The 12,128-nt window shown below is 37.4% G+C and overlaps 1 protein-coding gene across 3 annotated transcripts in view; it reads left to right on the top strand.

The window, feature by feature from the left end:
• Positions 1-12,128, top strand: part of CERS6 (ceramide synthase 6) — a 300,639-nt gene that overhangs the window by 157,913 nt on the left and 130,598 nt on the right. For all 3 annotated transcript variants that reach the window (XM_029934446.1, XM_029934445.1, XM_029934444.1), the window contains exon 4: positions 4,460-4,517. In XM_029934446.1, the coding sequence (XP_029790306.1) occupies positions 4,460-4,517 (58 nt within the window). The remainder of the gene's footprint in view (positions 1-4,459; positions 4,518-12,128) is intronic.

Here is a 12,128-nt window from a genome sequence, read left to right as displayed (position 1 = left end):
GATTAGTTAAGAACGCCAACCTCCAGAATACAGTACCACCACAGATCATCTTGTCTCTAAATCTGTTTTTCTGCATTTGAAACCTCAGGGTGCTAAGTATTTCCCCTTTTCCCACTTACATTTTGAAATAGCAGTCACTCACCCATGGGGTGTGGGAGAAGGGAGACAGACTATCCTGCTTCAAAAAGTCTCATTCATGACCGAGAGCAGTCAAGGTTTCTGACTGATACAGATGGTTGCATTTGTATCTGAGATGGTGGAAAATGGAGGAAGGGAGCTACACACAGATTGTCCTACTTCCTTCAAGATGCCTAACTTGTTTCTCTCTGCTTTGAATTATGTTTTTAAAATATAACTTTATTGTTTTCTGCTGCAAAATTCTCTGAATCTTGCAAAAGCTTGAAGGTTATGTCTTTCTTTTTGTGGCTGCATTGCACTTTTATTTTACCTCTCGTTTTATAGGTCTTCTAGTGGGAAGTTGGAGGAGGCTAGATGTCAGGAGATGGTAGCTAGACACCATTTAAAACTGTAACTTATATGAAACTACACAAATAAAAAAAGTTATGTGTATGGCAGAATGCTTGAAAATTTTGCTTCCTGCAGATATTTTGTGGGAATAAACTCTGCCTTGTAAATATTCATCACAAGTTGTTATTTAAATGATGGAGGCATCGGTGTCCTGTATTAGAACCTGTGTCTTAGGAAAACTGGGTCATTTTAGTGAAGAAATAAAACGTAGGTACAATAAGTGATTATAAGAATTCCAATGACTTCCATAAAGTTTTTATTATACATAAAAATTGCCTGATCACTCCCTGCTCACAGAAGAGTTTTAGAGCTGAAACAGCGGTTATAAATCATTTAATCTGGGAGTTGCAAATACAGTTACCTTCAGGACCAGAAAAGTGACCTGCATATGCATGAAGTAGGCTGGCTTAATATATCAGGGAGTGGAAGGGACTAGAGAAAAGTGGAGATTACTTATGCCACCAAGTCTTGGGCCATAATACCAAAACAGTATCATATAAACTCCCTCAATAATAGATTTGCCCAAAGCTAGAAGATTCAGTGCATCTTTTTTTAATTAAAAATTTTTTTTAATGTTTTTATTTATTTTTGAAAGAGAGAGAATGAGCCGGGGAGGGACAGAGAGAGACAGAGTCACAGAATCTGAAGCAGGCTCCAGGATCTAAGCTGTCAGCACAGAGCCTAACATGGGTCTCGAACTCACAAACCATGAAATCATGACCTGAGCCAAAGTCAGATGCTCAACTATACTGAGCCACACAGGTGCCCTGAAGTTTTGGTGCATCTTAGCCAGAACCAGCTACCTAATTTGCAGTGCCCAGTGAAAACAAAATGTGGGCTCCCTTAGTCAACAATTACCAAGAATTTCAAGATACTGACAGCAGAACATTAAACCAAGCATGGGAACCTCTGGTGACTGCACAAGTTACACCGTCTGAGAGCTGTTCGTAGTTTTCACTTCTCATCTAGAATTTGTACATCCAGACAGAAAGAAACATACAGACACTTCTTCCACAACCACCAAAAATCAAAAATGGAGATCTTGCAAACACATAAAGCAATCTTCTGCCTCCTGACAGATTGAAGTTGACTAGTCCCTTTCTCATCTTGTCATTTGTGTTCATTTATAACTCATAATCCACAGTACTACTAACAACATAACCTCAGGAAAGCTATTTAGTGAAATTTAGCCAGCTTTTAAAGGCATAGCTATTCACACTCAAAAAATACAAGAAGTAGCAGGGAGCAGGACAAAACATAAGAGACTCTTAATTGTGGAGAACAAACAGAGGGTTACTGGAGGGGTTGTGGGAAGGGGGATGGGCTAAATGGGTACAGGGCATTAAGGCATCTACTCCTAAAATCATTGCACTATATGCTAACTAACTTGGATGTAAATTTAAAAAAATAAATGAAATAAATACATAAACGAAAAATATAAGAAATAAAATTGGTAATTGGGGTAGTAGTGTAAGAGTTTTTTTTTTAAGATTGCAAATCCATATGAATTTTATTGTTTTTCTTTTTTTTCCAAACTTTTATTTAAATTAGTTAACATATAGTGTAATATTGTTTTCAGGAGTAGAATTTAGTGACTTGTCACTGACATATAACACTCAGTGCTCATACAAGTGCCCTTCTTAATACCCATCACCCAATTAGCCTACCCCCCACCCACCTCCTTCCATCAATTCTCAGTTTGTTCTCTATCATTGTCTCTTAGAGTTTATTTCCCTCTCTCTTTTTTCATTTTTCCCCCCTTCCACTGTGTTCGTCTGTTTTGTTTCTTAAATTCTACATATGAGTGAAATCATATGATAGTTGTCTTTGTCTCTGGACTTAGTTCACTTAGCATAATACATTCTAGATCCATCCATGTTGTTGCAAATGGCAAGATTTCATTCATTTTGATGGCTGACTAATATTCCATTATATGTCTGTCTGTATACACACCACATCTTCTTTATCCATTCATCAGTCAGTGGGCATCTGAGCTCTTTCCATAGTTTGGCTATTGTTGGTAATGCTGCTATAAACATTGGGGTACATGTACCCTTATGAATCTGTATTTTTTTTATCTTTGGGTAAATACCTAGTAGTGCAATTGCTGAGTTGTAGTGTAGCTCTATCTTTAACTTTTTGAGGAATCTTCATACTGTTTTCCAGAGTGGCCGCACCAATTTGCATTCCCACCAACAGTGTAAGAGGGTTCCCTTTCTCTGTCTCCTCACCAACACTTGTTGTTTCTTGTGTTGTTAATTTTAGCCATTCTGACAGATATGAGGTGGTATCTCATTGGGTTTTGATTTGTTATTTGTCTGATGATATGTGATGTTGAACATCTTTTCATGCGTCTGTTAGCCATCTGGATGTCTTCTTTGGAAAAGTGTCTATTCATGTTCTGCCCATTTCTTAACAGAGTTATTTGTTTTTTGGGTGTTGAGTTTGATAAATTATAGATTTTGGATAAATTACAGATTTATCAGATACTCATTTGCAAATATCTTCTCCCATTCCCTAGGTTGCTTTTTAGCTTTTTTTTTATTGTTTCCTTCACTGTGCAGAAGCTTATATCTTGATGAAGTCCCAGTTGTTCATTTTTTGCTTTTGTTTCCTTTGCCTCTGGTGACATGTCTAGTAAGAAGTTGCTACAGCTGAAGTGAAAGAGATTGCTGCCTATTTTTTGTAGTAATCATGTATACATAGCTTGACTAAAGTCTTTATATTTCTAGAATGTTTTGGTACATATTTTTAAAATTTCACTTACTCACTATTAAGCATTTCAGTGTAAATCTCCTAAAAACAAGGACATTCTCCTATGTAGACCTTAATACAATCCCCCCACTCAGTAAATTTAACATTTGCATAACACTAATGTATAAGATTCATATTCAGTGTTTTCCATTGTTGCAATATTTTTTTCCAATAAGTTTTGATGTTTTAAAAAAACACCTCCTAATCTATTGTCTGTTTATTGCCTTTGAAGACCACATCACAGAATCTGTAGTTTTGTCATGAAATGCATTACTTTTCTTCCTAAGGAAAGGTTTTGAAGGTCTTATTTTGAAGTTTTTGGCTATCTCCAAATTGCACAGTTATCTTTCATCAGTTTCCTCTCTTAGCTTTATAGTTTCACCTTTCAAATTTAGGTCTTACTCCTAAGTGTGGCTCGTTTTTATATAGGGTAAAAAAAAGGGCTTCAACTTTTCCCCCCCAACAAACGTTACCACTGTCTACATAAAGTCTTAACATTTTAAGAAAAATATTGAATCATTTAAAATTGAAAGAGAACCAAAAAGTTTTTTCCTCACTGAAAAAGTGAACATCTAATTAACAGCTAGGTGTACCGTTTGGAGTGGTATAAGGTTGTCATTAACCGTTGTGTATCAGATGGATGATTTAGATGCCACATGGGTTCCTGTAGCAACATCACAAAGGTGTCCATAAATAAGTGTTTGTCAGAAGTTGAAAAAAGTTTTAACTGATTTAAAAATACTAAGGTTTTTATTTTTAAAACAAGTATGAACTGCAGTTAATTCCACTTATTCATATCAGAATTAGGCAAGGAATTCATAGCAATCTTATGTACCTTTATATTGTGGAAGTAATATCCCTTCAGGGGTGATTAACAAGAGAAAATTCTTAAGTTGGAGAAAGAAAGATGAACGAATGGGTAAAGACAGTAGCTGAGTAGAAGAAAAAATTTTTATGAATTATTAATATTTAAGATTTTGCAGTAAGCCATGCACCTGAATATATGTGTCCAGCTAACACTGAAATTACTCATTAAGCTTAATCCCCGGTTGGAGAGGTGGGTGTGTGTGTAGGGTGGCAAATTTGAGGGACTTTTTCCATTCAGGTATATCTGAATACTGTGCTATGAAATATATAACCTGAATGTCATAGAATGTTTTTTTTCAAACTTCTACAGGTGGAAATTTTCATTTCACCTTTATGTATTTATCTACGGAGTCCGGTTCCTGAAGAAGGTAGGATCTGCCAAGTTACTTCATATAATTCTTATGTAACTGTAAGCCTATATTTCATTTTTTTATGTGTGACAGTAGTAATATTTTAAACAATCATAACAGGCTTCATAAGAATATTTCTGCATTTTTCTTCTACTTACAAAAATATTTTTATTCTTCTATAGTAAATACTTTTGGTAAGTAGATACTGAAAATATCATTGAAAATAATTTATTTTGCCAGTGAAAGATGTTGCAACTCCTCTGATCACTGTAGTTGGTTACTTATTACTTATGGGCACTAAGAGCCTTATAAAATCCATCTGATGCTTTGAAAGAAGTTAAGAGTTTCCATGTTGCACAGCTTGAAAAAAATCAGTTGTTACAGCGTGAGTTACCACTGTAGTCTTTTCCAGCAGAAATTATGTTTCAGTGGCTTGCATAGCTATTAACAAGGCAATGCCAGCTGCTGGTGGAAAATTGAGTTCCTTTCGTAGATTGTGTTTCTCCTGCTGCTCTTTTGCTATTCCTGCATAAACTGAGGCATCTTTACCGATGGAAGTAATTCTTCCAGGCTGCCATGGTCTCTTTCCTGGCTATTTCAATCCTTAATGGCACTGCTAACAGGCTGCTTAAATTCAGGTCTCATGAAGACTTAGCCTTAGTCATGTGCATACTAACAATACTAGTATTGCAGAAAGTTGGAAATTATTTTTAAAACTTTTATAGTATTAGCTTTAAAGTAAAATCAGTGTTATCTTTATACTTAGTAGAGAATTTTTTCCAAAGTGGGCATTGTGCCAGGTGTCATGTCTTACTAGTAAATTTTTATGTAAATATTGATGTGAAAATTTGCAAATGTGTTTTTAGTTTTAAAGTCTGAGTTATCTGTTAGTGTCTCCCTATGATAAATTCTATTATAAATAGTTGGTTGTTTTTCAATATTGTTTTTTCCTAGAGGGATTATTCTTTTTACTTGTCTATTTCTTTAGTAACTATACTTATTTTTACTTAATGAGGCTACATGGCCAAGAGCTCATTTGAATAGATTTTAAAGGATGAAGCTCTGTCTTTAGGCTGTCTGAATATGAACAAATTCTCAACTGGGGTACAGAAACGAGGTGGAAATGGCTATTTTGGAATCCTGCTGTTCTGGTTTTCAAATTTACTTGTGTAGAGAGAAAATGGAAAGAATGATTTAGGGCTCCTAGACTCACAACTTCACTACCTTGGAAGAGGAAATAGCTTTGGATGGAATTTCAGTTGACAAGGGAAAGTTGTGTTTCATGGGAATGTTGAGTTGCTAACTGAGGTCAGGGCTTGGAATTCATGTTAGGTCCTGGGGGGCGGAGGGCTTTGACGGTAAGCAAGGAAAGATGGTGCGAGCTGGGAGCACTTCAGTGTCCTTTTCCCTACATCTTCGGGGATATGGTCTCTTTTAGTCTATCTACAGCAAGCCTGGCCATCTGTCATCAGAACAGGAAGCACTTTGACACGTAGCTCTGCTTCTCTCAGTCCCCAAACAGACTGAAGGGAACAAGAATAGCTTTTATCTCCCAGCCCTGCCTGGCTCTGTAGAAGGCAATAAGGGGGCTTGTCAAATGTTTGCTTAGAAGTTGCTTTTCCTTAAACTACCCTGGTTTCCTATCAGCCTGCCTCTAGTTATAACAAGTACTTAAAAAATGAGAAGAGAACTAGATGGTTTTTTTATGTAAAATTATTTGCATTTGGGGTTTCTTCCTCTAAGAAGCTCTTGATTTTGGTTGAGTCTGTAGTTTAATATCAGTCCTAATATGTGCTGGAAATGTGTACATAGAATCCATGTAATTGAACAAGCTGTGAAGGACTTCATAAGCCATTTTGTCCAACCCTCTTACTTCACAGCTGGGGAAGCAGAAATCCTGAGAGGGTAGGGAGCATTTCAGAGGTCACACAGTTAATTTATAAAGAGTTGAATCTGAAATGAAACATGCACGGCTGTCTCTTAATCTAGTACTTTCCCCATGTACCAGCTTGCCCTAACTTGCAGTGTGATTTCCAGATGACTTCCTTCTTTGGTTAAGTTGGCAAACTTGACCTCACGTAGTCATTGTTCCCATTTATAGAACTTAAAATACTCTAGATATTTACAATGTATTTTCCAGTAACATTCTTGGAATAGAAAGGGTATTTGGTCATCTAACACAAGAGGAAAAAATATATATTGGCAGCATCAGAAATAATCAAACCAAGGTAATTCAAAATTTCACAACACTCTAAGTGTTTTAAACAAAGTAACAGGGCAGTGGACCGATCTTAGGAGGTGAGAGGCCATAGCTGCTTCTTACTCTGTGCATTAAAAATGTTGATTCTTAGTTGCGCTGTTAGAAAAATGCTGAACAACTTGGCTCTATCTATTTTCTTCTACTTTTGGGTCAAATGAACCTGATGCAAGTTGGTAAGTGCTTGCACCCTAGACTCCTGTGCCACTGGGCCTTTTGTGCCCTGACTACTTTGCCTAAGATATAAACCTCCTAGCTCCACCACGAGGGCCTTATGCTCTTCTAGACAAAGAAGACTGATTTCAAATTACACTCTACTTTAAAAGTCAGAAAGCTGGAAAGCCATGTTCTTACTCCAACCAGCAAGAAGCTTTCCTTTAAAGAAAGCCAAGCATTAGAAATTAAAATGATACATTTTAGTTCCTTCCACAAAAGCCACCATATCACACCTACTAAATAACTATATCTCCAGATATTTGGGGACTTAATAGAAATAAAGCTTCTGATAAAGTACATGGTGGTAGTGTGGTGCCCTAGTGTATTAAGCAAACTTAGAATGTTATTATCATTATCATCTATGGCATAATGTCATAGTTCTTGCAGTTGATATATAAATGTATCTTTGGAGCAATATACAGGCTGACTTCTTGCATGAGTTGGGTGACCATACAAGCTATCTTAGGGTCCTAGGCCCTTACCTCCCCCTTGTACTCAAAAATGACCCAGTTTGGGCAATAAACTCTTCAGTCACAAACGAATAGTTCTAGAATAATGAAATCATAGGCCCTGTGTTTTTAAACTTTCTAGACATCCATAAACTGTGTATATGTGTGTTCATTTCTATGAATCAAAAAAATGTTTTCTGTAGTTTCATTATGACAAATAAAAGAATGAGCTTTATGTTTTATAGTGATGTGATAATGCTCAGGTATGCGTATATTGTGTGTTTTCTGCTTTCCCAGCTTAGAACTCCCTATATAGACAGCACTAACTCTGATCATGAAGCAGACTCTAGAAGCCCTTACAGACAGGTTAGTGAACTATTAGGTAAAGTTATAGCTAAGTTAATAGGAAATATTTATAGTTGAAAGATAAGCCTATCTCATTAGTCTGCTCCTGTAATTGTCAGACATAAGCACTTTACCCACACATATGATCAGCAGAGATGAGTACTTTTTAAGTTTTTTATTTCTTTTTATTTTTAATTTTATTTTTTTTTGAGGGAGAAAGAGACAGCATGAACGGAGAATAGGGACAGAGGGAGAGGAAGAGAGAGAGTCTTAAGCAGACTCCACACCCAGTACAGAACCCAGCGAGGGGCTCCATCTCACTCCTGTGAGATCATGACCTGAACAGAGGACAAGAGTTGGACACTTAACTGACTGGCCATGCAGGTGCCCCAGAGACAAGTACTTTTTTTTTTTTTTTTAAAGAAAACTCTAAATTAGTTCAAGTGCTCTGAAATGTTACCACACAATGGACTCATACAAATTAACACATTTTCCTAAGTCCTGAAGAAACCACATCAATGTGCCTTAAAAAAATAGAGTAAGCTATCTCTTATTTACCATTACCTTTTTTTCTCCTTTGTTTGTATTGGAAGTTTGTATTGGGTGGAGTTCTTTGAATATTTTTCTTTGCAGTTCTTTCATTATTTTTTAAAAAATAAAAGTATCACAGAAAGGCAGTGTGGAGATTTAGGCAGCTGGGATTTAGATAAATATTTTTTTCTTATAAGCTACATGTTGGGGCGCCTGGGTGGCTCAGTCGGTTGAGCGTCTCACTTTGGCTCAGGTCATGATCTCACAGTTTGTGGGTTCGAGCCCTGCTTCTGGCTCTGTGCTGACAGCTCAGAGCCCGGAGCCTACTTCCAATTCCGTGTGTCCCTCTCTCTCTTCCCCTCCCCTGCTCATGATCTGTCTCTCTGTCTTTCAAAAATAAATAAATGTTAAAAGAAAATTTTAAAAAGAGCTACATGTTAGGCTAATATCTATCCAATTTTTTGATCATATGGTACATTTTATATCCATTTTGTATATATGCATGTATATAATTAAAATAGAAGTTACTCAAATATACCTATTCCTAACTTCTGTGTCAGTCAGGGTCCCATTATGAGACAGAAACCACAGGAGTTATTAGGAGTGACTATAATATAAAGACTCAGTGACTAGGGGAGCGACTAACACTGGTGTTAGTTACTCCAAGTAATTGATCTGCTATTTGCTACCAGTCTGCAATGAGATAAGGAACGACCTGAATGTAAATCAACTCCCTGCTTCTTTTTTGAGAAAGTCTGTCTATGAAGAAAAAGTCAGCTGAACTAAACAGTGTGCTTAGGGATGTAGTTAATTTACATCCTGGTAAAACAGTAAGAGACATTTCAAGGACTGGCCCTCTCTGGACATACTTTGATGAGCAGTGCCCAGAGGTATCGTGAAGATAATAATGGCAAGAAGAAGCTACCTCTCTAGGTACAGGGGCTCATGAAGGAGGGTGGAGTTATCAGAAGGTAGAAGCCTGAAGGAATAGCCATGGAGCCCGAGAAGACCTCAAAGCGGGAACATTGATCAGCTGGAGTCTCTGAGGGACCACAGTGAGGCCGGTTCTGGGAATGAGGAAAGACTGCAAGCTGCTGTTGCCACCAGGATGAACTTCCCCTGCTAGGGTGAAGATGCATTGCTGGGGGTGTGGGGTGAGGTGGAGAAGGGACGGCAAGAACAGGAAACAAATCAGCAAGGAGCGCATCCCATCTTCCTGTTGCAACCTTCCTGCCTCTTTCTAGTGCTTCTGAGAGGCTTGACTCCACAAGGTACCAGCTCCTAAGAGCCAGCTGAATTGGAGTTTGCAGAGTCCCAGCAAGGTGGTATCTGAATAACCAGCCAAGCCTTGCCGTTGTGCTGCATTCTATGATGTGCTCTGACAACTTACTTTCACTTATTTTATTACACGTAAACACTATGCAAGTTGCCACATACTCTGTTGGCTCCATGACTAGCTAAGGGGTGAAAAGCCATCACTGAAAAGTAGTATCTTGGCCAAATACGCACTTTGCCAATTTTCTTAGACTGTCTCAGTCTGCTCAAAATGAAGGCATAGTTCATTATTAATTTGTTTTATTATTTGTTTCATTATTCATTTGGTTTACTTTTTTCTTTTTCAAAAATTTTTTAATGTTTACTTATTTTTGAGAGAGAGAGAGGAGAGAGAGAGAGAATGAGCCAGAGAGGGGCAGAGAGAGAGGGAGAACCCAATCAGAAGGAGGCTCCAGGCTCTGAGCTGTCAGCACAGAGCCTGATGTGGTGCTTGATCTCATGAACCATGAGATCATGACCTGAGCCACAGTCGGACCCTTAACCAACTGAGCCACCCAGGAGGTCCCATTTGGTGTACTTTTCAAAGTTCAACAAGGCCACAAAGTATTCAAGGTGGTATCATGCTTGGAATCTTTATGAAATTGAAATAGCAAAATTGTCATCATTTTGCCAGTCTTGACAGTGAAAATAATATTTGTCCAGCCCACTAGACTATATGTCCATTAAAAAATTTTTTTGTCTCATTTAAACATTTTTGAAATTGCTTGGAGTATGTTTTTTGTTGAAGAAGATTTGACATTTAGAGTTTTGTGTACATTTTAACTTTTACCTAATGGCCCCATCAAATAATTTTGTAACAATTGTAGATGACATAGAATATGAGCATTGAGAATAGACCCTAAAGATCAACTATATCAAATTTCTCATTTCAGAAATAAACAATTTCAAAAGGATGAATTGACTTGCCTATGGCAAGAATAGAAGCTAGCCTTGTGGTCTTTAGAATTTCTAAGTTAATTAAAACAACAATAACAAGACTTAGAAAACAAGTTTCAAAATTTAGCAACTCAAGTTTAATGAGCAAATTCACCTTATTAAGAAGTAAAAATTTCATTACTCTGAGAGAACATTAGGTGAGAAGTCAAGGTGGGGGTGGTAGTTTGGACCTGCCAATCATGCTAATGGTACCTTTGCTCTCTGAACCCTCATTTTTCTCATCTGTAGAATGAGAAAATGATGCCTGCCCTGACTTCCTCTGCTTTTGTGTAGGAGTGCTGTGGAAGCTATAAAGGATTTTAAAAATGTAAGCTAGAACACTAATTATTACTGATTGAGAGAGGTGGGCTGTGTTGGGGGCTGTGAATGCCTAGCTCTTCTATAATCCCTTGACATGAAACTGACAAATACCGTGTTGCTGCCACCTCCTAGCCAGGTCAGATCACTTGTTGTGACTACGCTTTGATGCTTACAAATAGGTAAATGCACTTTCTGGAATGGAAACTGTCTGGAATGACCTTGGGACATCGTCCTTCCCTGTTTCTTGTTGTATCTTCCTTTTTCCCTTCTACCCACATGTACCCTCTAGAATATTTTCTGATTTCCCTCATACCTGTCATTTGTCCATCTCTGTTGACTTGGGTCTTGCATTCTATCTGAGGAGAATGTTTTGAGGCTGGTGAAAAACAGAGGGTAATGTGGTACCGTGAGGGCTCTGAAGAAGTAGTCAGAAGACCTGGATTTGAGATTGAGCTTCAAGAAGTTACTTACTCTCTCTGGGATGTAATTGCTATATCTCTAAAATCAGTAACATGGGCTAACAAGACATTTAAAAAGTTTGTATAACAAAATTGAGCGAAGAATTTGAAATAGCCAGAATTCTTTCACCTCTGCTACAAAGCTGTCATCATCTGTACAAGCTGTTTAGAAGGTGTGTGGTGATGCAGCATAATGACCATAAGTGTGTTCACATACTGTGACTCAGCAGTTCAACTTGTGTGAATTTATCCTGAGCAAACAGTTACACAGGAGCAAAAAATACGTGTTTGTGGTTAGTTATTACAACTTAAAAAAATATATGAATGTACACACACATACTACATACACACAAATTATAGCAATTCCAAACAAACTTAAAGCAACCTAATGTCTAATATCAATAGAATTGTTTAAATTATTGTTATCAATAATTGAAGAAGACACTAAGAAATGGAAAAACATTCTCTGTTCATGGATCGGAAGAATAAACATTGTGAAAATGTCATTACTACCCAAAGCAATCTACACATTCAATGCAATCCCCATCAAAATTGCACCAACATTCTTCTCAAAGCTAGAACAAACTATCCTCAAATTCGTATGGAACCACAAACAACCCCGGATAGCCAAAGTCATATTGAAGAAGAAAACCAAAACAGGAGGCATCACAATCCCAGACTTTCACCTCTACTACAAAGCTGTCATCATCAAGACAGTACGGTACTGGCACAAAAACAGACACGTAGACCAATGGAATAGAATAGAGAACCCAGAACTGGGCCCACAAATGTACAGCCAATT

This window comes from Suricata suricatta, chromosome 3 (genome assembly GCF_006229205.1).
Source record: "Suricata suricatta isolate VVHF042 chromosome 3, meerkat_22Aug2017_6uvM2_HiC, whole genome shotgun sequence".
NCBI classification, from domain to species: Eukaryota; Metazoa; Chordata; class Mammalia; order Carnivora; family Herpestidae; genus Suricata; species Suricata suricatta.
This window is presented reverse-complemented; position numbering and strand designations above follow the sequence as displayed.